Source organism: Scophthalmus maximus, chromosome 1 (assembly GCF_022379125.1).
Source record: "Scophthalmus maximus strain ysfricsl-2021 chromosome 1, ASM2237912v1, whole genome shotgun sequence".
NCBI classification, from domain to species: Eukaryota; Metazoa; Chordata; class Actinopteri; order Pleuronectiformes; family Scophthalmidae; genus Scophthalmus; species Scophthalmus maximus.
The window spans coordinates 4174328-4201816 of record NC_061515.1 but is presented as its reverse complement, the minus strand read 5'-3'; the positions used below and the strand labels follow the sequence as shown (position 1 = coordinate 4201816).

The window sequence follows — 27489 nt, the reverse complement described above, 5'->3', positions numbered from 1 at the left end:
TACATGAAAAAGTTGTGGAAAATAGTGCACTATAGGCTGTATGATGGCGATGTCACCCAGGAAAAGATCATTTTTTAAAATGTATTTTGTGGTTGTAGGACAAATACTGGGGCAAAAAAAAAGATGTTCCCACCCACCAGGAACTTCCTATCCCCAGAATTACACACGGAAGGGATGCTGGGAAGTGGGACTGTTCCCGAAAGAGACAGTGTCGTCTGTGATGAGGAAACAGTCCAGAGTTAGTATAAATACCAGCACGCTTTCCACATGAAACCATCGGATAGGAGAAGTCGAAGGAGCTGACAGGAGTCACCAACAGAGTCAAAGAATCCCAAAAGACCTAACTCAGTCAAACTCTGCAAAGATGAAGACTCTCACCCTTGCAGTCGCAGTGGCCGTCGTGCTCGCCTTCATTTGGATGCAGGAGAGCGCTGCCACATTCCACGGGGTGAGAACCTGACTTTGACTTATTTCATTTGCCTGTTGAACATGAATGTCTCGCCAAAATTCTGAGATTTGATTATTTCATAAACAGGCACAACAGCCGGAGGAGGCGGTGAGCAATGAGGATCCAGCTGCTGATCCTCAGGAGACACCGGTGGACTCGTGGATGGTGGGTTCAGTTACCTGGCTTAAGTCAATTATGATGATGAATCAGATTTGCGTCGAGAGAACAAAGAGAACAAACATGTTTTTTTTATGTCGGAGGTATAATACTTCTCATGTCTCTTGTCTTTCAATGCAGATGCCGAGTAACAGACAGAAGCGCGGCATGAAGTGCAAGTTTTGCTGCAACTGCTGCAACATGAATGGCTGCGGCATGTGCTGCGATTTCTGAGGAATTCCTGCTCCAACAGCCATGAAATGTCCGTTTAGTTCAGGTTATTGTCTCGAAGAAGTTTTACCACTTTGAATAATAATAAAAGAAGAAATTACTCACAAAAAATATTGATGGCGTTTCTGGATTTTTTCTCTCGTGCTGTAGTAAATGTGACTGTATCATCAAAATATTGTGCTAAAACTGTGCATGATCACAATAACTTACAGTAAAGGTCACCTACATTTTTTTTGAACTAACTCAAATACATGTTTTCAGCCTAATCTCCCACCCACTGGTCCTACTTTCTAGAATAGATTGATGGAGCCGTGGGACACCACTACAGAAGTGGATACAGAGCGATGGGAAAGCACATCTCTGAACACATGGAGACTGCAGATACTTTGTCAGTATATGAGAGGAACGGCCGCCAAGTGGTATAAAACTTCTTCTTCGAGCCCCCAGGAAAGAATTTGATTTTCTCGAGGTTTTCAGGAAAGATATCAGATCAGTCTGCCGAGAGGTTTAGGAGCTTCCCAGTGTGCAAAAGAACGCCATCTATGGACGTCTGAGCTGATTTTGTCAACACGACAAGGTGAAAGTGCAGTGAGGGATTCCCAGTATTTCAGTGGTGACGAACAGGTTCTGCCAAAGATGAGGCAATGACGGACCAAGTGAATATAAATACGGGCACATTTGCACATTCAACCCACCAGACAGGGGAACGCCTGGAGAAAAATACGCTGACAAGAGTCACCGACCACGAGCGAAAAAATGAAGACTTGCGGTGTTGCCGTTGCGCTGGCCGTCGTGCTCGCCCTCATCTGCATTCAGGAGAGCTCCGCTGTGCCAATCACTGACGTAAGAACATTCACCCGCACCATGCGTTTGTTGACGGCGAGAGTTTGGTCCGAATGCGAAGACATTTTGTTCCTCAATGTCCCAAAAAAATTCATCAGCAGGTCCGACATCTGGAGGCACGGCTGAGCGATCACAACGATCAATTTGAATTTGAAGTGGCGCAAGTCGACTCTGACGTAAGTGGATGTGTTTTGTTTCAATAGCAAAGGGCCCTGAAGCTCCCTCCGACCTGCGGAGAGAAGATGAAACGGTGAGTGATGGTGTCGCGGATGAACACTTTCTCATGTCGCTTATGTGTTTCACACAGATGAAGTTAACGATCGAGCCCAGGCGCTAAGTGGCCCCATGCAGTGATTGCGGCACCACCGATGCCCCGCCTTCCTGATCTGTGGCGCTGTGGCGGCGTCATTTTCTGAGGATTTCGATGATCTTCAGATTTTGGTTATTCCGCCAACAGCCACTAATGCATTTTTGTCTCACGGCAAATTTGACAAATTCCAATTGTACTCAGTGGTTGTGAATATCTCGAGGATGTTCAGTGGATGTGGTCATGCTGTAGTTCACGTTTGCTCGTGGATGTGACAATAAACTGACATTCTAACCACGGTGTCAAAGTGTTGTTTTAATGGTGAATATGCCCAATTGACATTTCATCACAGCATTGACATTGAGCTCCATAAGTCCTTGTGTGTGAATGCTACATGTCACCTTGATCTGCTGCTCCACTTCCAGTGTCTTAATCCTCTTTTACACTCTCTTATGGTTTCCCCAAATGTCTACATAAAAGTCTTGTGCTGGAAAAAACAAGGACCGTAATTTTATATCAACTCTTTTACTGGAGGACCGTGTCCTGTTTACACATCATCTGAAAGTACCATGGTGCCCAGTTTTGCATTTTTCTACACAAAGCAACAAACATGTGAACGTACAAACAGGCAAAATAAAACAAATTAAATAATAATGTCAGTGGCAATTAAAAATCAAAAAGCGGAATAAGAATCTAAAAGTAAAGGAAAAGAAAAAATACATATATATTTATAAAATAATCACCCAGCCGCTGGTCTTACTTTCTAGAATAGATTGATGGAGCCGTTCCTTGAGCAACTCCATGACACCACTACAGAAGAACAATTGGATACAGAGTGATGGGAAAGCACATCTCTAAACACACGGAGACTGCAGATACTTTGTCAAAATATGAGGGGAACGGCGGCCAAGTGGTATAAAACTTCTTCTTCTTCGAGGCCCCGAGAGAGAATTTGATTTTCTCGAGGTTTTCGGGAAAGACATCAGATCAGTCTGCTAAGAGGTTTAGGAGCTTCCCAGTGTACAGCAGAATGCAATCTATGGACAAAGGACAGCACATTTCATTTCAGTTCAGTAAACTCAAGGGAAGTCGAGGAGGAACTCCAAAAGGAAACAGCAATTTCAATTTCAAGGACGTCTGAGGTGATTTTGTAAAAGTCTTTCCAGAATCCCTTTAGTCTCGAGCGCGACCAAAACGTGTGAGCTGGACGAGAGGGGGTGGAAGTGCATCTATCACGGGGCCCCGCTAGTACCGGGAGAGTATTTTGCTAATTTAGCTTTTAGCTGAGGACAACGTCCCCCGCTGGTTTGATCGGGGGACGTGGAGGCAGGTCAGATAGCGCACAGCTTGGACGTCTGCTCCGACAGATTGTCAGGTTCATCCCAAATATCCGACGGATCGTCAGAGGTGATTCAGAATCATTTGGAAGTCATCGTGTTGTTTCCCTGCCACAGAAGTCATTGGGCGGACGCCAGCGTACACGGAGCCGCTCGTGTTGTTTGTTGGATTCCGTCGTGGTCATGTGAGGCAATCGGGTCAGTGGAGGTAACGGTAAACAGGACGAGGTGAAAGTGCGAGGGAGGGATTTCTAGCATTGCACAAGGTTTGTCTGGTGACCCTTGATTTTATGACGGCACACAGTTGGTCACTGTATTCATAGCGTATTTCTTACGTCCCTTTTGTCTAAAGTCTCATTTACAATTACTTATCAATGGCAAAACTGTAGAGAAAAAAAGCTTGTTGGCTGTATATTTATTAATAAGGTCGGCCTTTACAGAACCTACTGCCTTTTTCACTCTGTATGTTGAACATGTTCAGTATTATATGGTACACAAAGCTGCTTTAATGTTGAGCAACCAACAGCATTCGAAGTATAATGGCGCATTACAACTAAAGATCGAGTTCATGATTGATTTGATACTGTTTGAGTGCGTTCAAATCTATTTTGGGAATTTCCCACCACTGCATCACACTGGGAAAGATGCGAGCCCATTCCCCGAGGCAGACGCTGCGCTATCGGCCATGTGGCAAGAGTAGAAAATACCCAAATGTATTGCACACTCAGACGGGAGCTTTGGCCCTTCATATACCTGTGGAACTTCTGAATTCAAACTGGCCGAGGATGAACAGAATTCTGCATTTCAACAAAATTAGAATGAGACCGTTACGTTGCTCCTGCTTCAATTTAATTTCGTTTGCACATAACGCCAAATCACAACATACATTATCTCAAGGAAACTTTACATAGTAAGGACGAGAACTGACAATATAACAAAGAAATATATATATATATATATATATAAATCGGTGGTAAAATCCCCCAGTGTTGATTTTAATTGATGCTATTTTGTGTCCACTGTTATTGATGTAGATGTAAATTTATAACCTTAAGTATTGGATTTTTTTTTTTAATAGAGTGATAGTTCTTCTAATTTGGGCATGGTTAAGCGATAAGGAATAAACATTGAAATGAGCACCACTGTTTAAAATTCATTGGCAGTTTAGGTATTTTATAACATTTTAGCATTAGTATCATAGTATTCAGGTATAATAACATCCATAATGCATTTTCAGTGAAGCTATATAACAGACAAAAAATAGACATTTTTCATGTGTCGGTACCTTAGGTACCTTATTGATCCTAAGCTGGGAAATTCCAGGGTTACAGCACAACACACCTTACAAAATATACAACATATACAAAAAAAACAAATGTGAAAAATATACAAATTGCAAAAAAAATATAGAGAATAAGGAAAATGAATATATAGAATTTACATGAAAAAGTAGTGGAAAATAGTGCACTATAGGCTGTATGATGGCGATGTCACCCAGGAAAAGATCATTTTTTAAAATGTATTTTGTGGTTGTAGGACAAATACTGGGGCAAAAAAAAAGATGTTCCCACCCACCAGGAACTTCCTATCCCCAGAATTACACACGGAAGGGATGCTGGGAAGTGGGACTGTTCCCGAAAGAGACAGTGTCGTCTGTGATGAGGAAACAGTCCAGAGTTAGTATAAATACCAGCACGCTTTCCACATGAAACCATCGGATAGGAGAAGTCGAAGGAGCTGACAGGAGTCACCAACAGAGTCAAAGAATCCCAAAAGACCTAACTCAGTCAAACTCTGCAAAGATGAAGACTCTCACCCTTGCAGTCGCAGTGGCCGTCGTGCTCGCCTTCATTTGGATGCAGGAGAGCGCTGCCACATTCCACGGGGTGAGAACCTGACTTTGACTTATTTCATTTGCCTGTTGAACATGAATGTCTCGCCAAAATTCTGAGATTTGATTATTTCATAAACAGGCACAACAGCCGGAGGAGGCGGTGAGCAATGAGGATCCAGCTGCTGATCCTCAGGAGACACCGGTGGACTCGTGGATGGTGGGTTCAGTTACCTGGCTTAAGTCAATTATGATGATGAATCAGATTTGCGTCGAGAGAACAAAGAGAACAAACATGTTTTTTTTATGTCGGAGGTATAATACTTCTCATGTCTCTTGTCTTTCAATGCAGATGCCGAGTAACAGACAGAAGCGCGGCATGAAGTGCAAGTTTTGCTGCAACTGCTGCAACATGAATGGCTGCGGCATGTGCTGCGATTTCTGAGGAATTCCTGCTCCAACAGCCATGAAATGTCCGTTTAGTTCAGGTTATTGTCTCGAAGAAGTTTTACCACTTTGAATAATAATAAAAGAAGAAATTACTCACAAAAAATATTGATGGCGTTTCTGGATTTTTTCTCTCGTGCTGTAGTAAATGTGACTGTATCATCAAAATATTGTGCTAAAACTGTGCATGATCACAATAACTTACAGTAAAGGTCACCTACATTTTTTTTGAACTAACTCAAATACATGTTTTCAGCCTAATCTCCCACCCACTGGTCCTACTTTCTAGAATAGATTGATGGAGCCGTGGGACACCACTACAGAAGTGGATACAGAGCGATGGGAAAGCACATCTCTGAACACATGGAGACTGCAGATACTTTGTCAGTATATGAGAGGAACGGCCGCCAAGTGGTATAAAACTTCTTCTTCGAGCCCCCGGGAAAGAATTTGATTTTCTCGAGGTTTTCAGGAAAGATATCAGATCAGTCTGCCGAGAGGTTTAGGAGCTTCCCAGTGTGCAAAAGAACGCCATCTATGGACGTCTGAGATGATTTTGTCAACACGACAAGGTGAAAGTGCAGTGAGGGATTCCCAGTATTTCAGTGGTGACGAACAGGTTCTGCCAAAGATGAGGCAATGACGGACCAAGTGAATATAAATACGGGCACATTTGCACATTCAACCCACCAGACAGGGGAACGCCTGGAGAAAAATACGCTGACAAGAGTCACCGACCACGAGCGAAAAAATGAAGACTTGCGGTGTTGCCGTTGCGCTGGCCGTCGTGCTCGCCCTCATCTGCATTCAGGAGAGCTCCGCTGTGCCAATCACTGACGTAAGAACATTCACCCGCACCATGCGTTTGTTGACGGCGAGAGTTTGGTCCGAATGCGAAGACATTTTGTTCCTCAATGTCCCAAAAAAAATTCATCAGCAGGTCCCAGAGCTGGAGGCACGACTGAGCGATCACAACGATCAATTTGAATTTGAAGTGGCGCCAGTCGACTCTGACGTAAGTGGATGTGTTTTGTTTCAATAGCAAAGGGCCCTGAAGCTCCCTCCGACCTGCGGAGAGAAGATGAAACGGTGAGTGATGGTGTCGCGGATGAACACTTTCTCATGTCGCTTATGTGTTTCACACAGATGAAGTTAACGATCGAGCCCAGGCGCTAAGTGGCCCCATGCAGTGATTGCGGCACCACCGATGCCCCGCCTTCCTGATCTGTGGCGCTGTGGCGGCGTCATTTTCTGAGGATTTCGATGATCTTCAGATTTTGGTTATTCCGCCAACAGCCACTAATGCATTTTTGTCTCACGGCAAATTTGACAAATTCCAATTGTACTCAGTGGTTGTGAATATCTCGAGGATGTTCAGTGGATGTGGTCATGCTGTAGTTCACGTTTGCTCGTGGATGTGACAATAAACTGACATTCTAACCACGGTGTCAAAATGTTGTTTTAATGGTGAATATGCCCAATTGACATTTCATCACAGCATTGACATTGAGCTCCATAAGTCCTTGTGTGTGAACGCTACATGTCACCTTGATCTGCTGCTCCACTTCCAGTGTCTTAATCCTCTTTTACACTCTCTTATGGTTTCCCCAAATGTCTACATAAAAGTCTTGTGCTGGAAAAAACAAGGACCGTAATTTTATATCAACTCTTTTACTGGAGGACCGCGTCCTGTTTACACATCATCTGAAAGTACCATGGTGCCCAGTTTTGCATTTTTCTACACAAAGCAACAAACACGTGAACGTACAAACAGGCAAAATAGAACAAATTAAATAATAATGTCAGTGGCAATTAAAAATCAAAAAGCGGAATAAGAATCTAAAAGTAAAGGAAAAGAAAAAATACATATATATTTATAAAATAATCACCCAGCCGCTGGTCTTACTTTCTAGAATAGATTGATGGAGCCGTTCCTTGAGCAACTCCATGACACCACTACAGAAGAACAATTGGATACAGAGCGATGGGAAAGCACATCTCTAAACACACGGAGACTGCAGATACTTTGTCAAAATATGAGGGGAACGGCGGCCAAGTGGTATAAAACTTCTTCTTCTTCGAGGCCCCGAGAGAGAATTTGATTTTCTCGAGGTTTTCGGGAAAGACATCAGATCAGTCTGCCAAGAGGTTTAGGAGCTTCCCAGTGTGCAGCAGAATGCAATCTATGGACAAAGGACAGCACATTTCATTTCAGTTCAGTAAACTCAAGGGAAGTCGAGGAGGAACTCCAAAAGGAAACGGCAATTTCGATTTCAAGGACGTCTGAGGTGATTTTGTAAAAGTCTTTCCAGAATCCCTTTAGTCTCGAGCGCGACCAAAACGTGTGAGCTGGACGAGAGGGGGTGGAAGTGCATCTATCACGGGCCCCGCTAGTACCGGGAGAGTATTTTGCTAATTTAGCTTTTAGCTGAGGACAACGTCCCCCGCTGGTTTGATCGGGGGACGTGGAGGCAGGTCAGATAGCGCACAGCTTGGACGTCTGCTCCGACAGATTGTCAGGTTCATCCCAAATATCCGACGGATCGTCAGAGGTGATTCAGAATCATTTGGAAGTCATCGTGTTGTTTCCCTGCCACAGAAGTCATTGGGCGGACGCCAGCGTACACGGAGCCGCTCGTGTTGTTTGTTGGATTCCGTCGTGGTCATGTGAGGCAATCGGGTCAGTGGAGGTAACGGTAAACAGGACGAGGTGAAAGTGCGAGGGAGGGATTTCTAGCATTGCACAAGGTTTGTCTGGTGACCCTTGATTTTATGACGGCACACAGTTGGTCACTGTATTCATAGCGTATTTCTTACGTCCCTTTTGTCTAAAGTCTCATTTACAATTACTTATCAATGGCAAAACTGTAGAGAAAAAAAGCTTGTTGGCTGTATATTTATTAATAAGGTCGGCCTTTACAGAACCTACTGCCTTTTTCACTCTGTATGTTGAACATGTTCAGTATTATATGGTACACAAAGCTGCTTTAATGTTGAGCAACCAACAGCATTCGAAGTATAATGGCGCATTACAACTAAAGATCGAGTTCATGATTGATTTGATACTGTTTGAGTGCGTTCAAATCTATTTTGGAAATTTCCCACCACTGCATCACACTGGGAAAGATGCGAGCCCATTCCCCGAGGCAGACGCTGCGCTATCGGCCATGTGGCAAGAGTAGAAAATACCCAAATGTATTGCACACTCAGACGGGAGCTTTGGCCCTTCATATACCTGTGGAACTTCTGAATTCAAACTGGCCGAGGATAAACAAGTCATTTACATAAAACAGAGACACAAGGAAACGAATTGAATGAATCACAAACAATAAAGTCCACCAAGAAATCATGCACATTTTCAGATATGTGAGCGGAAACTTTTCGTCTAGCAAAAACAAAACTCCCAGTGCCATTCGTGTTAGTGAGTACTGACGTGTGTGGAGGAAATGTCATGTCGGATTTTGAATGGCAGTTAAGAAAATAATGGTTTGACGTGTTGGAATACACTTGTTTTGCTCTGTCTCTGCTAGTTTAGAAGATGCATCTGTGTCCTAGTGGACCATGACACGATCCCAATTTTCAAAAACAAAATGATAAACGCCTCAGTTACATAATTCCAACTAATTTAGCTAAGCCGCCACTAAGTAGCACATCAATGAATTGATTAAATGCTGTTCTGATTAGCTAACAGAATTCTGCATTTTAACAAAATTAGAATGAGACCGTTACGTTGCTCCTGCTTCAATTTAATTTCATTTGCACATAACGCCAAATCACAACATACATTATCTCAAGGAAACTTTACATAGTAAGGACGAGAACTGACAATATTACAAAGAAATATATATATATATATATATATATATATATATATATATACATCGGTGGTAAAATCCCCCAGTGTTCATTTTAATTGATGCTATTTTGTGTCCACTGTTATTGATGTAGATGTAAATTTATAACCTTAAGTATTGGATTTTTTTTTTTAATAGAGTGATAGTTCTTCTAATTTGGGCATGGTTAAGCGATAAGGAATAAACATTGAAATGAGCACCACTGTTTAAAATTCATTGGCAGTTTAGGTATTTTATAACATTTTAGCATTAGTATCATAGTATTCAGGTATAATAACATCCATAATGCATTTTCAGTGAAGCTATATAACAGACAAAAAATAGACATTTTTCATGTGTCGGTACCTTAGGTACCTTATTGATCCTAAGCTGGGAAATTCCAGGGTTACAGCACAACACACCTTACAAAATATACAACATATACAAAAAAAACAAATGTGAAAAATATACAAATTGCAAAAAAAATATAGAGAATAAGGAAAATGAATATATAGAATTTACATGAAAAAGTAGTGGAAAATAGTGCACTATAGGCTGTATGATGGCGATGTCACCCAGGAAAAGATCATTTTTTAAAATGTATTTTGTGGTTGTAGGACAAATACTGGGGCAAAAAAAAAGATGTTCCCACCCACCAGGAACTTCCTATCCCCAGAATTACACACGGAAGGGATGCTGGGAAGTGGGACTGTTCCCGAAAGAGACAGTGTCGTCTGTGATGAGGAAACAGTCCAGAGTTAGTATAAATACCAGCACGCTTTCCACATGAAACCATCGGATAGGAGAAGTCGAAGGAGCTGACAGGAGTCACCAACAGAGTCAAAGAATCCCAAAAGACCTAACTCAGTCAAACTCTGCAAAGATGAAGACTCTCACCCTTGCAGTCGCAGTGGCCGTCGTGCTCGCCTTCATTTGGATGCAGGAGAGCGCTGCCACATTCCACGGGGTGAGAACCTGACTTTGACTTATTTCATTTGCCTGTTGAACATGAATGTCTCGCCAAAATTCTGAGATTTGATTATTTCATAAACAGGCACAACAGCCGGAGGAGGCGGTGAGCAATGAGGATCCAGCTGCTGATCCTCAGGAGACACCGGTGGACTCGTGGATGGTGGGTTCAGTTACCTGGCTTAAGTCAATTATGATGATGAATCAGATTTGCGTCGAGAGAACAAAGAGAACAAACATGTTTTTTTTATGTCGGAGGTATAATACTTCTCATGTCTCTTGTCTTTCAATGCAGATGCCGAGTAACAGACAGAAGCGCGGCATGAAGTGCAAGTTTTGCTGCAACTGCTGCAACATGAATGGCTGCGGCATGTGCTGCGATTTCTGAGGAATTCCTGCTCCAACAGCCATGAAATGTCCGTTTAGTTCAGGTTATTGTCTCGAAGAAGTTTTACCACTTTGAATAATAATAAAAGAAGAAATTACTCACAAAAAATATTGATGGCGTTTCTGGATTTTTTCTCTCGTGCTGTAGTAAATGTGACTGTATCATCAAAATATTGTGCTAAAACTGTGCATGATCACAATAACTTACAGTAAAGGTCACCTACATTTTTTTTGAACTAACTCAAATACATGTTTTCAGCCTAATCTCCCACCCACTGGTCCTACTTTCTAGAATAGATTGATGGAGCCGTGTGACACCACTACAGAAGTGGATACAGAGCGATGGGAAAGCACATCTCTGAACACATGGAGACTGCAGATACTTTGTCAGTATATGAGAGGAACGGCCGCCAAGTGATATAAAACTTCTTCTTCGAGCCCCCGGGAAAGAATTTGATTTTCTCGAGGTTTTCAGGAAAGATATCAGATCAGTCTGCCGAGAGGTTTAGGAGCTTCCCAGTGTGCAAAAGAACGCCATCTATGGACAAAAGACAGCACATTTAATTAAAGTTTAGTAAACTCAGGGAAGTCAAGGAGGAAGTCCAAAAAAACGGCCACAAATGGGCAACGTGCAATTTCGATTTCAAGGACGTCTGAGCTGATTTTGTCAACACGACAAGGTGAAAGTGCAGTGAGGGATTTCCAGTATTTCAGTGGTGACGAACAGGTTCTGCCAAAGATGAGGCAATGACGGACCAAGTGAATATAAATACGGGCACATTTGCACATTCAACCCACCAGACAGGGGAACGCCTGGAGAAAAATACGCTGACAAGAGTCACCGACCACGAGCGAAAAAATGAAGACTTGCGGTGTTGCAGTTGCGCTGGCCGTCGTGCTCGCCCTCATCTGCATTCAGGAGAGCTCCGCTGTGCCAATCACTGACGTAAGAACATTCACCCGCACCATGCGTTTGTTGACGGCGAGAGTTTGGTCCGAATGCGAAGACATTTTGTTCCTCAATGTCCCAAAAAAAATTCATCAGCAGGTCCCAGAGCTGGAGGCACGACTGAGCGATCACAACGATCAATTTGAATTTGAAGTGGCGCCAGTCGACTCTGACGTAAGTGGATGTGTTTTGTTTCAATAGCAAAGGGCCCTGAAGCTCCCTCCGACCTGCGGAGAGAAGATGAAACGGTGAGTGATGGTGTCGCGGATGAACACTTTCTCATGTCGCTTATGTGTTTCACACAGATGAAGTTAACGATCGAGCCCAGGCGCTAAGTGGCCCCATGCAGTGATTGCGGCACCACCGATGCCCCGCCTTCCTGATCTGTGGCGCTGTGGCGGCGTCATTTTCTGAGGATTTCGATGATCTTCAGAGTTTGGTTATTCCGCCAACAGCCACTAATGCATTTTTGTCTCACGGCAAATTTGACAAATTCCAATTGTACTCAGTGGTTGTGAATATCTCGAGGATGTTCAGTGGATGTGGTCATGCTGTAGTTCACGTTTGCTCGTGGATGTGACAATAAACTGACATTCTAACCACGGTGTCAAAATGTTGTTTTAATGGTGAATATGCCCAATTGACATTTCATCACAGCATTGACATTGAGCTCCATAAGTCCTTGTGTGTGAATGCTACATGTCACCTTGATCTGCTGCTCCACTTCCAGTGTCTTAATCCTCTTTTACACTCTCTTATGGTTTCCCCAAATAAAAGTCTTGTGCTGGAAAAAACAAGGACCGTAATTTTATATCAACTCTTTTACTGGAGGACCGTGTCCTGTTTACACATCATCTGAAAGTACCATGGTGCCCAGTTTTGCATTTTTCTACACAAAGCAACAAACATGTGAACGTACAAACAGGCAAAATAAAACAAATTAAATAATAATGTCAGTGGCAATTAAAAATCAAAAAGCGGAATAAGAATCTAAAAGTAAAGGAAAAGAAAAAATACATATATATTTATAAAATAATCACCCAGCCGCTGGTCTTACTTTCTAGAATAGATTGATGGAGCCGTTCCTTGAGCAACTCCATGACACCACTACAGAAGAACAATTGGATACAGAGCGATGGGAAAGCACATCTCTAAACACACGGAGACTGCAGATACTTTGTCAAAATATGAGGGGAACGGCGGCCAAGTGGTATAAAACTTCTTCTTCTTCGAGGCCCCGAGAGAGAATTTGATTTTCTCGAGGTTTTCGGGAAAGACATCAGATCAGTCTGCCGAGAGGTTTAGGAGCTTCCCAGTGTACAGCAGAATGCAATCTATGGACAAAGGACAGCACATTTCATTTCAGTTCAGTAAACTCAAGGGAAGTCGAGGAGGAACTCCAAAAGGAAACGGCAATTTCGATTTCAAGGACGTCTGAGGTGATTTTGTAAAAGTCTTTCCAGAATCCCTTTAGTCTCGAGCGCGACCAAAACGTGTGAGCTGGACGAGAGGGGGTGGAAGTGCATCTATCACGGGCCCCGCTAGTACCGGGAGAGTATTTTGCTAATTTAGCTTTTAGCTGAGGACAACGTCCCCCGCTGGTTTGATCGGGGGACGTGGAGGCAGGTCAGATAGCGCACAGCTTGGACGTCTGCTCCGACAGATTGTCAGGTTCATCCCAAATATCCGACGGATCGTCAGAGGTGATTCAGAATCATTTGGAAGTCATCGTGTTGTTTCCCTGCCACAGAAGTCATTGGGCGGACGCCAGCGTACACGGAGCCGCTCGTGTTGTTTGTTGGATTCCGTCGTGGTCATGTGAGGCAATCGGGTCAGTGGAGGTAACGGTAAACAGGACGAGGTGAAAGTGCGAGGGAGGGATTTCTAGCATTGCACAAGGTTTGTCTGGTGACCCTTGATTTTATGACGGCACACAGTTGGTCACTGTATTCATAGCGTATTTCTTACGTCCCTTTTGTCTAAAGTCTCATTTACAATTACTTATCAATGGCAAAACTGTAGAGAAAAAAAGCTTGTTGGCTGTATATTTATTAATAAGGTCGGCCTTTACAGAACCTACTGCCTTTTTCACTCTGTATGTTGAACATGTTCAGTATTATATGGTACACAAAGCTGCTTTAATGTTGAGCAACCAACAGCATTCGAAGTATAATGGCGCATTACAACTAAAGATCGAGTTCATGATTGATTTGATACTGTTTGAGTGCGTTCAAATCTATTTTGGAAATTTCCCACCACTGCATCACACTGGGAAAGATGCGAGCCCATTCCCCGAGGCAGACGCTGCGCTATCGGCCATGTGGCAAGAGTAGAAAATACCCAAATGTATTGCACACTCAGACGGGAGCTTTGGCCCTTCATATACCTGTGGAACTTCTGAATTCAAACTGGCCGAGGATAAACAAGTCATTTACATAAAACAGAGACACAAGGAAACGAATTGAATGAATCACAAACAATAAAGTCCACCAAGAAATCATGCACATTTTCAGATATGTGAGCGGAAACTTTTCGTCTAGCAAAAACAAAACTCCCAGTGCCATTCGTGTTAGTGAGTACTGACGTGTGTGGAGGAAATGTCATGTCGGATTTTGAATGGCAGTTAAGAAAATAATGGTTTGACGTGTTGGAATACACTTGTTTTGCTCTGTCTCTGCTAGTTTAGAAGATGCATCTGTGTCCTAGTGGACCATGACACGATCCCAATTTTCAAAAACAAAATGATAAACGCCTCAGTTACATAATTCCAACTAATTTAGCTAAGCCGCCACTAAGTAGCACATCAATGAATTGATTAAATGCTGTTCTGATTAGCTAACAGAATTCTGCATTTTAACAAAATTAGAATGAGACCGTTACGTTGCTCCTGCTTCAATTTAATTTCATTTGCACATAACGCCAAATCACAACATACATTATCTCAAGGAAACTTTACATAGTAAGGACGAGAACTGACAATATTACAAAGAAATATATATATATATATATATATATATATATACATCGGTGGTAAAATCCCCCAGTGTTCATTTTAATTGATGCTATTTTGTGTCCACTGTTATTGATGTAGATGTAAATTTATAACCTTAAGTATTGGATTTTTTTTTTTAATAGAGTGATAGTTCTTCTAATTTGGGCATGGTTAAGCGATAAGGAATAAACATTGAAATGAGCACCACTGTTTAAAATTCATTGGCAGTTTAGGTATTTTATAACATTTTAGCATTAGTATCATAGTATTCAGGTATAATAACATCCATAATGCATTTTCAGTGAAGCTATATAACAGACAAAAAATAGACATTTTTCATGTGTCGGTACCTTAGGTACCTTATTGATCCTAAGCTGGGAAATTCCAGGGTTACAGCACAACACACCTTACAAAATATACAACATATACAAAAAAAACAAATGTGAAAAATATACAAATTGCAAAAAAATAAAGAGAATAAGGAAAATGAATATATAGAATTTACATGAAAAAGTAGTGGAAAATAGTGCACTATAGGCTGTATGATGGCGATGTCACCCAGGAAAAGATCATTTTTTAAAATGTATTTTGTGGTTGTAGGACAAATACTGGGGCAAAAAAAAAGATGTTCCCACCCACCAGGAACTTCCTATCCCCAGAATTACACACGGAAGGGATGCTGGGAAGTGGGACTGTTCCCGAAAGAGACAGTGTCGTCTGTGATGAGGAAACAGTCCAGAGTTAGTATAAATACCAGCACGCTTTCCACATGAAACCATCGGACAGGAGAAGTCGAAGGAGCTGACAGGAGTCACCAACAGAGTCAAAGAATCCCAAAAGACCTAACTCAGTCAAACTCTGCAAAGATGAAGACTCTCACCCTTGCAGTCGCAGTGGCCGTCGTGCTCGCCTTCATTTGGATTCAGGAGAGCGCTGCCACATTCCACGGGGTGAGAACCTGACTTATTTCATTTGCCTGTTGAACATGAATGTCTCGCCAAAATTCTGAGATTTGATTATTTCATAAACAGGCACAACAGCCGGAGGAGGCGGCGAGCAATGAGGATCCAGCTGCTGATCCTCAGGAGACACCGGTGGACTCGTGGATGGTGGGTTCAGTTACCTGGCTTAAGTCAATTATGATGATGAATCAGATTTGCGTCGAGAGAACAAAGAGAACAAACATGTTTTTTTTATGTCGGAGGTATTATACTTCTCATGTCTCTTGTCTTTCAATGCAGATGCCGAGTAACAGACAGAAGCGCGGCATGAAGTGCAAGTTTTGCTGCAACTGCTGCAACATGAATGGCTGCGGCATGTGCTGCGATTTCTGAGGAATTCCTGCTCCAACAGCCATGAAATGTCCGTTTAGTTCAGGTTATTGTCTCGAAGAAGTTTTACCACTTTGAATAATAATAAAAGAAGAAATTACTTACAAAAAATATTGATGGCGTTTCTGGATTTTTTCTCTCGTGCTGTAGTAAATGTGACTGTATCATCAAAATATTGTGCTAAAACTGTGCATGATCACAATAACTTACAGTAAAGGTCACCTACATTTTTTTTGAACTAACTCAAATACATGTTTTCAGCCTAATCTCCCACCCACTGGTCCTACTTTCTAGAATAGATTGATGGAGCCGTGGGACACCACTACAGAAGTGGATACAGAGCGATGGGAAAGCACATCTCTGAACACATGGAGACTGCAGATACTTTGTCAGTATATGAGAGGAACGGCCGCCAAGTGATATAAAACTTCTTCTTCGAGCCCCCGGGAAAGAATTTGATTTTCTCGAGGTTTTCAGGAAAGATATCAGATCAGTCTGCCGAGAGGTTTAGGAGCTTCCCAGTGTGCAAAAGAACGCCATCTATGGACGTCTGAGCTGATTTTGTCAACACGACAAGGTGAAAGTGCAGTGAGGGATTCCCAGTATTTCAGTGGTGACGAACAGGTTCTGCCAAAGATGAGGCAATGACGGACCAAGTGAATATAAATACGGGCACATTTGCACATTCAACCCACCAGACAGGGGAACGCCTGGAGAAAAATACGCTGACAAGAGTCACCGACCACGAGCGAAAAAATGAAGACGTGCGTTGTTGCAGTTGCGCTGGCCGTCGTGCTCGCCCTCATCTGCATTCAGGAGAGCTCCGCTGTGCCAATCACTGACGTAAGAACATTCACCCGCACCATGCGTTTGTTGACGGCGAGAGTTTGGTCCGAATGCGAAGACATTTTGTTCCTCAATGTCCCAAAAAAATTCATCAGCAGGTCCCAGAGCTGGAGGCACGACTGAGCGATCACAACGATCAATTTGAATTTGAAGTGGCGCCAGTCGACTCTGACGTAAGTGGATGTGTTTTGTTTCAATAGCAAAGGGCCCTGAAGCTCCCTCCGACCTGCGGAGAGAAGATGAAACGGTGAGTGATGGTGTCGCGGATGAACACTTTCTCATGTCGCTTATGTGTTTCACACAGATGAAGTTAACGATCGAGCCCAGGCGCTAAGTGGCCCCATGCAGTGATTGCGGCACCACCGATGCCCCGCCTTCCTGATCTGTGGCGCTGTGGCGGCGTCATTTTCTGAGGATTTCGATGATCTTCAGAGTTTGGTTATTCCGCCAACAGCCACTAATGCATTTTTGTCTCACGGCAAATTTGACAAATTCCAATTGTACTCAGTGGTTGTGAATATCTCGAGGATGTTCAGTGGATGTGGTCATGCTGTAGTTCACGTTTGCTCGTGGATGTGACAATAAACTGACATTCTAACCACGGTGTCAAAATGTTGTTTTAATGGTGAATATGCCCAATTGACATTTCATCACAGCATTGACATTGAGCTCCATAAGTCCTTGTGTGTGAATGCTACATGTCACCTTGATCTGCTGCTCCACTTCCAGTGTCTTAATCCTCTTTTACACTCTCTTATGGTTTCCCCAAATAAAAGTCTTGTGCTGGAAAAAACAAGGACCGTAATTTTATATCAACTCTTTTACTGGAGGACCGTGTCCTGTTTACACATCATCTGAAAGTACCATGGTGCCCAGTTTTGCATTTTTCTACACAAAGCAACAAACATGTGAACGTACAAACAGGCAAAATAAAACAAATTAAATAATAATGTCAGTGGCAATTAAAAATCAAAAAGCGGAATAAGAATCTAAAAGTAAAGGAAAAGAAAAAATACATATATATTTATAAAATAATCACCCAGCCGCTGGTCTTACTTTCTAGAATAGATTGATGGAGCCGTTCCTTGAGCAACTCCATGACACCACTACAGAAGAACAATTGGATACAGAGCGATGGGAAAGCACATCTCTAAACACACGGAGACTGCAGATACTTTGTCAAAATATGAGGGGAACGGCGGCCAAGTGGTATAAAACTTCTTCTTCTTCGAGGCCCCGAGAGAGAATTTGATTTTCTCGAGGTTTTCGGGAAAGACATCAGATCAGTCTGCCGAGAGGTTTAGGAGCTTCCCAGTGTACAGCAGAATGCAATCTATGGACAAAGGACAGCACATTTCATTTCAGTTCAGTAAACTCAAGGGAAGTCGAGGAGGAACTCCAAAAGGAAACGGCAATTTCGATTTCAAGGACGTCTGAGGTGATTTTGTAAAAGTCTTTCCAGAATCCCTTTAGTCTCGAGCGCGACCAAAACGTGTGAGCTGGACGAGAGGGGGTGGAAGTGCATCTATCACGGGCCCCGCTAGTACCGGGAGAGTATTTTGCTAATTTAGCTTTTAGCTGAGGACAACGTCCCCCGCTGGTTTGATCGGGGGACGTGGAGGCAGGTCAGATAGCGCACAGCTTGGACGTCTGCTCCGACAGATTGTCAGGTTCATCCCAAATATCCGACGGATCGTCAGAGGTGATTCAGAATCATTTGGAAGTCATCGTGTTGTTTCCCTGCCACAGAAGTCATTGGGCGGACGCCAGCGTACACGGAGCCGCTCGTGTTGTTTGTTGGATTCCGTCGTGGTCATGTGAGGCAATCGGGTCAGTGGAGGTAACGGTAAACAGGACGAGGTGAAAGTGCGAGGGAGGGATTTCTAGCATTGCACAAGGTTTGTCTGGTGACCCTTGATTTTATGACGGCACACAGTTGGTCACTGTATTCATAGCGTATTTCTTACGTCCCTTTTGTCTAAAGTCTCATTTACAATTACTTATCAATGGCAAAACTGTAGAGAAAAAAAGCTTGTTGGCTGTATATTTATTAATAAGGTCGGCCTTTACAGAACCTACTGCCTTTTTCACTCTGTATGTTGAACATGTTCAGTATTATATGGTACACAAAGCTGCTTTAATGTTGAGCAACCAACAGCATTCGAAGTATAATGGCGCATTACAACTAAAGATCGAGTTCATGATTGATTTGATACTGTTTGAGTGCGTTCAAATCTATTTTGGAAATTTCCCACCACTGCATCACACTGGGAAAGATGCGAGCCCATTCCCCGAGGCAGACGCTGCGCTATCGGCCATGTGGCAAGAGTAGAAAATACCCAAATGTATTGCACACTCAGACGGGAGCTTTGGCCCTTCATATACCTGTGGAACTTCTGAATTCAAACTGGCCGAGGATAAACAAGTCATTTACATAAAACAGAGACACAAGGAAACGAATTGAATGAATCACAAACAATAAAGTCCACCAAGAAATCATGCACATTTTCAGATATGTGAGCGGAAACTTTTCGTCTAGCAAAAACAAAACTCCCAGTGCCATTCGTGTTAGTGAGTACTGACGTGTGTGGAGGAAATGTCATGTCGGATTTTGAATGGCAGTTAAGAAAATAATGGTTTGACGTGTTGGAATACACTTGTTTTGCTCTGTCTCTGCTAGTTTAGAAGATGCATCTGTGTCCTAGTGGACCATGACACGATCCCAATTTTCAAAAACAAAATGATAAACGCCTCAGTTACATAATTCCAACTAATTTAGCTAAGCCGCCACTAAGTAGCACATCAATGAATTGATTAAATGCTGTTCTGATTAGCTAACAGAATTCTGCATTTTAACAAAATTAGAATGAGACCGTTACGTTGCTCCTGCTTCAATTTAATTTCATTTGCACATAACGCCAAATCACAACATACATTATCTCAAGGAAACTTTACATAGTAAGGACGAGAACTGACAATATTACAAAGAAATATATATATATATATATATATATATATATATATATACATCGGTGGTAAAATCCCCCAGTGTTCATTTTAATTGATGCTATTTTGTGTCCACTGTTATTGATGTAGATGTAAATTTATAACCTTAAGTATTGGATTTTTTTTTTTAATAGAGTGATAGTTCTTCTAATTTGGGCATGGTTAAGCGATAAGGAATAAACATTGAAATGAGCACCACTGTTTAAAATTCATTGGCAGTTTAGGTATTTTATAACATTTTAGCATTAGTATCATAGTATTCAGGTATAATAACATCCATAATGCATTTTCAGTGAAGCTATATAACAGACAAAAAATAGACATTTTTCATGTGTCGGTACCTTAGGTACCTTATTGATCCTAAGCTGGGAAATTCCAGGGTTACAGCACAACACACCTTACAAAATATACAACATATACAAAAAAAACAAATGTGAAAAATATACAAATTGCAAAAAAATAAAGAGAATAAGGAAAATGAATATATAGAATTTACATGAAAAAGTAGTGGAAAATAGTGCACTATAGGCTGTATGATGGCGATGTCACCCAGGAAAAGATCATTTTTTAAAATGTATTTTGTGGTTGTAGGACAAATACTGGGGCAAAAAAAAAGATGTTCCCACCCACCAGGAACTTCCTATCCCCAGAATTACACACGGAAGGGATGCTGGGAAGTGGGACTGTTCCCGAAAGAGACAGTGTCGTCTGTGATGAGGAAACAGTCCAGAGTTAGTATAAATACCAGCACGCTTTCCACATGAAACCATCGGACAGGAGAAGTCGAAGGAGCTGACAGGAGTCACCAACAGAGTCAAAGAATCCCAAAAGACCTAACTCAGTCAAACTCTGCAAAGATGAAGACTCTCACCCTTGCAGTCGCAGTGGCCGTCGTGCTCGCCTTCATTTGGATTCAGGAGAGCGCTGCCACATTCCACGGGGTGAGAACCTGACTTATTTCATTTGCCTGTTGAACATGAATGTCTCGCCAAAATTCTGAGATTTGATTATTTCATAAACAGGCACAACAGCCGGAGGAGGCGGCGAGCAATGAGGATCCAGCTGCTGATCCTCAGGAGACACCGGTGGACTCGTGGATGGTGGGTTCAGTTACCTGGCTTAAGTCAATTATGATGATGAATCAGATTTGCGTCGAGAGAACAAAGAGAACAAACATGTTTTTTTTATGTCGGAGGTATTATACTTCTCATGTCTCTTGTCTTTCAATGCAGATGCCGAGTAACAGACAGAAGCGCGGCATGAAGTGCAAGTTTTGCTGCAACTGCTGCAACATGAATGGCTGCGGCATGTGCTGCGATTTCTGAGGAATTCCTGCTCCAACAGCCATGAAATGTCCGTTTAGTTCAGGTTATTGTCTCGAAGAAGTTTTACCACTTTGAATAATAATAAAAGAAGAAATTACTTACAAAAAATATTGATGGCGTTTCTGGATTTTTTCTCTCGTGCTGTAGTAAATGTGACTGTATCATCAAAATATTGTGCTAAAACTGTGCATGATCACAATAACTTACAGTAAAGGTCACCTACATTTTTTTTGAACTAACTCAAATACATGTTTTCAGCCTAATCTCCCACCCACTGGTCCTACTTTCTAGAATAGATTGATGGAGCCGTGTGACACCACTACAGAAGTGGATACAGAGCGATGGGAAAGCACATCTCTGAACACATGGAGACTGCAGATACTTTGTCAGTATATGAGAGGAACGGCCGCCAAGTGGTATAAAACTTCTTCTTCGAGCCCCCAGGAAAGAATTTGATTTTCTCGAGGTTTTCAGGAAAGATATCAGATCAGTCTGCCGAGAGGTTTAGGAGCTTCCCAGTGTGCAAAAGAACGCCATCTATGGACAAAAGACAGGACATTTAATTAAAGTTTAGTAAACTCAGGGAAGTCAAGGAGGAAGTCCAAAAAAACGGCCACAAATGGGCAACGTGCAATTTCGATTTCAAGGACGTCTGAGCTGATTTTGTCAACACGACAAGGTGAAAGTGCAGTGAGGGATTCCCAGTATTTCAGTGGTGACGAACAGGTTCTGCCAAAGATGAGGCAATGACGGACCAAGTGAATATAAATACGGCACATTTGCACATTCAACCCACCAGACAGGGGAACGCCTGGAGAAAAATACGCTGACAAGAGTCACCGACCACGAGCGAAAAAATGAAGACGTGCGTTGTTGCAGTTGCGCTGGCCGTCGTGCTCGCCCTCATCTGCATTCAGGAGAGCTCCGCTGTGCCAATCACTGACGTAAGAACATTCACCCGCACCATGCGTTTGTTGACGGCGAGAGTTTGGTCCGAATGCGAAGACATTTTGTTCCTCAATGTCCCAAAAAACATTCATCAACAGGTCCCAGAGCTGGAGGCACGACTGAGCGATCACAACGATCAATTTGAATTTGAAGTGGCGCAAGTCGACTCTGACGTAAGTGGATGTGTTTTGTTTCAATAGCAAAGGGCCCTGAAGCTCCCTCCGACCTGCGGAGAGAAGATGAAACGGTGAGTGATGGTGTCGCGGATGAACACTTTCTCATGTCGCTTATGTGTTTCACACAGATGAAGTTAACGATCGAGCCCAGGCGCTAAGTGGCCCCATGCAGTGATTGCGGCACCACCGATGCCCCGCCTTCCTGATCTGTGGCGCTGTGGCGGCGTCATTTTCTGAGGATTTCGATGATCTTCAGAGTTTGGTTATTCCGCCAACAGCCACTAATGCATTTTTGTCTCACGGCAAATTTGACAAATTCCAATTGTACTCAGTGGTTGTGAATATCTCGAGGATGTTCAGTGGATGTGGTCATGCTGTAGTTCACGTTTGCTCGTGGATGTGACAATAAACTGACATTCTAACCACGGTGTCAAAATGTTGTTTTAATGGTGAATATGCCCAATTGACATTTCATCACAGCATTGACATTGAGCTCCATAAGTCCTTGTGTGTGAACGCTACATGTCACCTTGATCTGCTGCTCCACTTCCAGTGTCTTAATCCTCTTTTACACTCTCTTATGGTTTCCCCAAATGTCTACATAAAAGTCTTGTGCTGGAAAAAACAAGGACCGTAATTTTATATCAACTCTTTTACTGGAGGACCGCGTCCTGTTTACACATCATCTGAAAGTACCATGGTGCCCAGTTTTGCATTTTTCTACACAAAGCAACAAACACGTGAACGTACAAACAGGCAAAATAGAACAAATTAAATAATAATGTCAGTGGCAATTAAAAATCAAAGAGCGGAATAAGAATCTAAAAGTAAAGGAAAAGAAAAAATACATATATATTTATAAAATAATCACCCAGCCGCTGGTCTTACTTTCTAGAATAGATTGATGGAGCCGTTCCTTGAGCAACTCCATGACACCACTACAGAAGAACAATTGGATACAGAGCGATGGGAAAGCACATCTCTAAACACACGGAGACTGCAGATACTTTGTCAAAATATGAGGGGAACGGCGGCCAAGTGGTATAAAACTTCTTCTTCTTCGAGGCCCCGAGAGAGAATTTGATTTTCTCGAGGTTTTCGGGAAAGACATCAGATCAGTCTGCTAAGAGGTTTAGGAGCTTCCCAGTGTACAGCAGAATGCAATCTATGGACAAAGGACAGCACATTTCATTTCAGTTCAGTAAACTCAAGGGAAGTCGAGGAGGAACTCCAAAAGGAAACGGCAATTTCGATTTCAAGGACGTCTGAGGTGATTTTGTAAAAGTCTTTCCAGAATCCCTTTAGTCTCGAGCGCGACCAAAACGTGTGAGCTGGACGAGAGGGGGTGGAAGTGCATCTATCACGGGCCCCGCTAGTACCGGGAGAGTATTTTGCTAATTTAGCTTTTAGCTGAGGTCAACGTCCCCCGCTGGTTTGATCGGGGGACGTGGAGGCAGGTCAGATAGCGCACAGCTTGGACGTCTGCTCCGACAGATTGTCAGGTTCATCCCAAATATCCGACGGATCGTCAGAGGTGATTCAGAATCATTTGGAAGTCATCGTGTTGTTTCCCTGCCACAGAAGTCATTGGGCGGACGCCAGCGTACACGGAGCCGCTCGTGTTGTTTGTTGGATTCCGTCGTGGTCATGTGAGGCAATCGGGTCAGTGGAGGTAACGGTAAACAGGACGAGGTGAAAGTGCGAGGGAGGGATTTCTAGCATTGCACAAGGTTTGTCTGGTGACCCTTGATTTTATGACGGCACACAGTTGGTCACTGTATTCATAGCGTATTTCTTACGTCCCTTTTGTCTAAAGTCTCATTTACAATTACTTATCAATGGCAAAACTGTAGAGAAAAAAAGCTTGTTGGCTGTATATTTATTAATAAGGTCGGCCTTTACAGAACCTACTGCCTTTTTCACTCTGTATGTTGAACATGTTCAGTATTATATGGTACACAAAGCTGCTTTAATGTTGAGCAACCAACAGTATTCGAAGTATAATGGCGCATTACAACTAGAGATCGAGTTCATGATTGATTTGATACTGTTTGAGTGCGTTCAAATCTATTTTGGAAATTTCCCACCACTGCATCACACTGGGAAAGATGCGAGCCCATTCCCCGAGGCAGACGCTGCGCTATCGGCCATGTGGCAAGAGTAGAAAATACCCAAATGTATTGCACACTCAGACGGGAGCTTTGGCCCTTCATATACCTGTGGAACTTCTGAATTCAAACTGGCCGAGGATGAACAGAATTCTGCATTTCAACAAAATTAGAATGAGACCGTTACGTTGCTCCTGCTTCAATTTAATTTCGTTTGCACATAACGCCAAATCACAACATACATTATCTCAAGGAAACTTTACATAGTAAGGACGAGAACTGACAATATAACAAAGAAATATATATATATATATATATAAATCGGTGGTAAAATCCCCCAGTGTTGATTTTAATTGATGCTATTTTGTGTCCACTGTTATTGATGTAGATGTAAATTTATAACCTTAAGTATTGGATTTTTTTTTTTAATAGAGTGATAGTTCTTCTAATTTGGGCATGGTTAAGCGATAAGGAATAAACATTGAAATGAGCACCACTGTTTAAAATTCATTGGCAGTTTAGGTATTTTATAACATTTTAGCATTAGTATCATAGTATTCAGGTATAATAACATCCATAATGCATTTTCAGTGAAGCTATATAACAGACAAAAAATAGACATTTTTCATGTGTCGGTACCTTAGGTACCTTATTGATCAGCCATGAAATGTCCGTTTAGTTCAGGTTATTGTCTCGAAGAAGTTTTACCACTTTGAATAATAATAAAAGAAGAAATTACTTACAAAAAATATTGACGGCGTTTCTGGATTTTTTCTCTCGTGCTGTAGTAAATGTGACTGTATCATCAAAATATTGTGCTAAAACTGTGCATGATCACAATAACTTACAGTAAAGGTCACCTACATTTTTTTTGAACTAACTCAAATACATGTTTTCAGCCTAATCTCCCACCCACTGGTCCTACTTTCTAGAATAGATTGATGGAGCCGTGGGACACCACTACAGAAGTGGATACAGAGCGATGGGAAAGCACATCTCTGAACACATGGAGACTGCAGATACTTTGTCAGTATATGAGAGGAACGGCCGCCAAGTGATATAAAACTTCTTCTTCGAGCCCCCGGGAAAGAATTTGATTTTCTCGAGGTTTTCAGGAAAGATATCAGATCAGTCTGCCGAGAGGTTTAGGAGCTTCCCAGTGTGCAAAAGAACGCCATCTATGGACAAAAGACAGGACATTTAATTAAAGTTTAGTAAACTCAGGGAAGTCAAGGAGGAAGTCCAAAAAAACGGCCACAAATGGGCAACGTGCAATTTCGATTTCAAGGACGTCTGAGATGATTTTGTCAACACGACAAGGTGAAAGTGCAGTGAGGGATTTCCAGTATTTCAGTGGTGACAAACAGGTTCTGCCAAAGATGAGGCAATGACGGACCAAGTGAATATAAATACGGGCACATTTGCACATTCAACCCACCAGACAGGGGAACGCCTGGAGAAAAATACGCTGACAAGAGTCACCGACCACGAGCGAAAAAATGAAGACTTGCGTTGTTGCAGTTGCGCTGGCCGTCGTGCTCGCCCTCATCTGCATTCAGGAGAGCTCCGCTGTGCCAATCACTGACGTAAGAACATTCACCCGCACCATGCGTTTGTTGACGGCGAGAGTTTGGTCCGAATGCGAAGACATTTTGTTCCTCAATCTCACCAAAAAAATTCATCAACAGGTCCGAGAGCTGGAGGCACCACTGAGCGATCACAACGATCAATTTGAATTTGAAGTGGCGCCAGTCGACTCTGACGTAAGTGGATGTGTTTTGTTTTAATAGCAAAGGGCCCTGAAGCTCCCTCCGACCTGCGGAGAGAAGATGACCCAGATCAGAATGTTACCTGGGTGATGACATAATGTAACAATATGTGACCGACACCGGCACGTGAAGTGGGCGTGGCTCACGGTGATAAGCGGAGACTTCCAGTTTTAGGTCTTTTGCTGTGGAGAGATGGAATCCAGTTCCATGCGATCTTACAATAGGTACGATTCCGAGGTGGCTGTGAACGAGTGCGTACTTTTGAAACCCAATTCGCCGCGGTACATATGATACCCCCTAGCCCTTTTTTTGTGACTTCAAAATCAGAACACAGGTGTGAATGTTTTCTGTGGGGGGCGGGAGCCAATCCCAGCTGACACTGGGCGAGAGGCGGGGTTCACCCTGGACAGGTCGCCAGCCTATCACAGGGCCACATACAGAGACGGACAACCATTCACTCCTACGGTCAATTTAGAGTCTCCAATCTACCTCACCCCATTCTGCATGTCTCTGGACTGTGGGAGGAAGACGGAGAACCCAGAGAGAACCCACGCACACACGTGGGAGAACATGCAAACTCCACACAGAAAGGCCCCGGTTGGTTTGAACCGGGATTCGAACCCAGAACCTTCTTGCTGTGAGGCGACAGCGCTGACAACTACGCCCCCGTCAATTCAGTTATAATGAGATGAATCAGATTAACGTCTAAATGTGTTTTTCATGAAAACGTGCCCTGATGCCGTGTTCACACAGGAACAGAGAACAAACATGTTTTTTTTTATGTTGGAGGTATAATACTTCTCATGTCTCTTGTCTGTCAACACAGATGCCGAATAAGAGACAGAAGCGCGGCGCTGACTGTAGCTTTTGCTGCAGTGGTGGTGGCTGTGGCGTGTGCTGCAGATTCTGAGGGATTCCTGCTCCAGCAGCCATGAAATGTCCATTTATTGTGGTTGTAGTCTTGAAGAAGTTTTACCACTTTAAATAAAAAAAAAGGAATTACTCACGAAAATTGTGATGGTGTTTCTGGATTTTCTCATGTTTTAGTAAATGTGACTGTATCATCAAAATGTTGTGCTAAAACTGCATGATCACAATAAACTACAGTAAAGGTCAGCTACAATTTATTTTTTAATTAACTCAAATACGTTTGTTTTCAGCCAAAAGGAGTTAACAAGTAATCTAAAAAGATATAAAAAATACAACAATCAACTCATATATATATATATATATATATATATATATATATA

General features: G+C 42.6%; 5 protein-coding genes across 6 annotated transcripts; all 5 read left to right on the top strand.

Moving 5' to 3' along the window:
• The first annotated feature begins 258 nt into the window (after positions 1-258).
• Positions 259-25381, top strand: LOC124850007 (hepcidin-like). Of its 2 annotated transcripts, XM_047331832.1 has the most exons (4): positions 259-448; positions 536-613; positions 746-864; positions 25138-25381. In XM_047331832.1, exons 1-3 carry the CDS (start codon positions 365-367, stop codon positions 836-838), a joined length of 255 nt encoding a protein of 84 aa, XP_047187788.1. In that variant the 5' UTR covers positions 259-364; the 3' UTR covers positions 839-864; positions 25138-25381. The 2 variants fall into 2 exon arrangements, with proteins under 2 accessions (XP_047187788.1, XP_047187786.1); XM_047331830.1 differs by lacking the exon at positions 25138-25381 and having other exon boundaries at positions 746-1108.
• On the top strand, positions 5020-5868 carry LOC118311127 (hepcidin). The gene is made up of 3 exons (XM_035634698.2): positions 5020-5208; positions 5296-5373; positions 5506-5868. The coding sequence occupies exons 1-3, from the start codon at positions 5125-5127 to the stop codon at positions 5596-5598; spliced, it is 255 nt and encodes an 84-aa protein (XP_035490591.2). The 5' UTR covers positions 5020-5124; the 3' UTR covers positions 5599-5868.
• LOC124850008 (hepcidin-like) lies at positions 10212-11060 on the top strand. The gene is made up of 3 exons (XM_047331833.1): positions 10212-10400; positions 10488-10565; positions 10698-11060. Exons 1-3 carry the CDS (start codon positions 10317-10319, stop codon positions 10788-10790), a joined length of 255 nt encoding a protein of 84 aa, XP_047187789.1. The 5' UTR covers positions 10212-10316; the 3' UTR covers positions 10791-11060.
• On the top strand, positions 15492-16174 carry LOC124850005 (hepcidin-like). The gene is made up of 3 exons (XM_047331824.1): positions 15492-15680; positions 15762-15839; positions 15972-16174. Exons 1-3 carry the CDS (start codon positions 15597-15599, stop codon positions 16062-16064), a joined length of 255 nt encoding a protein of 84 aa, XP_047187780.1. The 5' UTR covers positions 15492-15596; the 3' UTR covers positions 16065-16174.
• LOC118311137 lies at positions 20620-27251 on the top strand. Its single transcript, XM_047333670.1, has 6 exons — positions 20620-20854; positions 20936-21013; positions 21146-21232; positions 25943-26056; positions 26159-26233; positions 27066-27251. The coding sequence occupies exons 1-6, from the start codon at positions 20771-20773 to the stop codon at positions 27147-27149; spliced, it is 522 nt and encodes a 173-aa protein (XP_047189626.1). The 5' UTR covers positions 20620-20770; the 3' UTR covers positions 27150-27251.
• The last annotated feature ends 238 nt before the right edge of the window (positions 27252-27489 follow it).

Excerpts from the sequence above, each read along its gene's own strand:
- LOC124850007 (XM_047331832.1), top strand. The coding sequence starts at position 365 with ATGAAGACTCTCACCCTTGCAGTCGCAGTGGCCGTCGTGCTCGCCTTC. Across the intron at positions 449-535 it reads GCGCTGCCACATTCCACGGG|GCACAACAGCCGGAGGAGGC; the intron begins GTGAGAACCTGA and ends TTTCATAAACAG. Across the intron at positions 614-745 it reads CACCGGTGGACTCGTGGATG|ATGCCGAGTAACAGACAGAA; the intron begins GTGGGTTCAGTT and ends CTTTCAATGCAG.
- LOC118311127 (XM_035634698.2), top strand. The coding sequence starts at position 5,125 with ATGAAGACTCTCACCCTTGCAGTCGCAGTGGCCGTCGTGCTCGCCTTC. Across the intron at positions 5,209-5,295 it reads GCGCTGCCACATTCCACGGG|GCACAACAGCCGGAGGAGGC; the intron begins GTGAGAACCTGA and ends TTTCATAAACAG. Across the intron at positions 5,374-5,505 it reads CACCGGTGGACTCGTGGATG|ATGCCGAGTAACAGACAGAA; the intron begins GTGGGTTCAGTT and ends CTTTCAATGCAG.
- LOC124850005 (XM_047331824.1), top strand. The coding sequence starts at position 15,597 with ATGAAGACTCTCACCCTTGCAGTCGCAGTGGCCGTCGTGCTCGCCTTC. Across the intron at positions 15,681-15,761 it reads GCGCTGCCACATTCCACGGG|GCACAACAGCCGGAGGAGGC; the intron begins GTGAGAACCTGA and ends TTTCATAAACAG. Across the intron at positions 15,840-15,971 it reads CACCGGTGGACTCGTGGATG|ATGCCGAGTAACAGACAGAA; the intron begins GTGGGTTCAGTT and ends CTTTCAATGCAG.
- LOC124850008 (XM_047331833.1), top strand. The coding sequence starts at position 10,317 with ATGAAGACTCTCACCCTTGCAGTCGCAGTGGCCGTCGTGCTCGCCTTC. Across the intron at positions 10,401-10,487 it reads GCGCTGCCACATTCCACGGG|GCACAACAGCCGGAGGAGGC; the intron begins GTGAGAACCTGA and ends TTTCATAAACAG. Across the intron at positions 10,566-10,697 it reads CACCGGTGGACTCGTGGATG|ATGCCGAGTAACAGACAGAA; the intron begins GTGGGTTCAGTT and ends CTTTCAATGCAG.
- LOC118311137 (XM_047333670.1), top strand. The coding sequence starts at position 20,771 with ATGAAGACTCTCACCCTTGCAGTCGCAGTGGCCGTCGTGCTCGCCTTC. Across the intron at positions 21,014-21,145 it reads CACCGGTGGACTCGTGGATG|ATGCCGAGTAACAGACAGAA; the intron begins GTGGGTTCAGTT and ends CTTTCAATGCAG. Across the intron at positions 21,233-25,942 it reads GCTGCGGCATGTGCTGCGAT|CAAGAGTCACCGACCACGAG; the intron begins TTCTGAGGAATT and ends AAAATACGCTGA.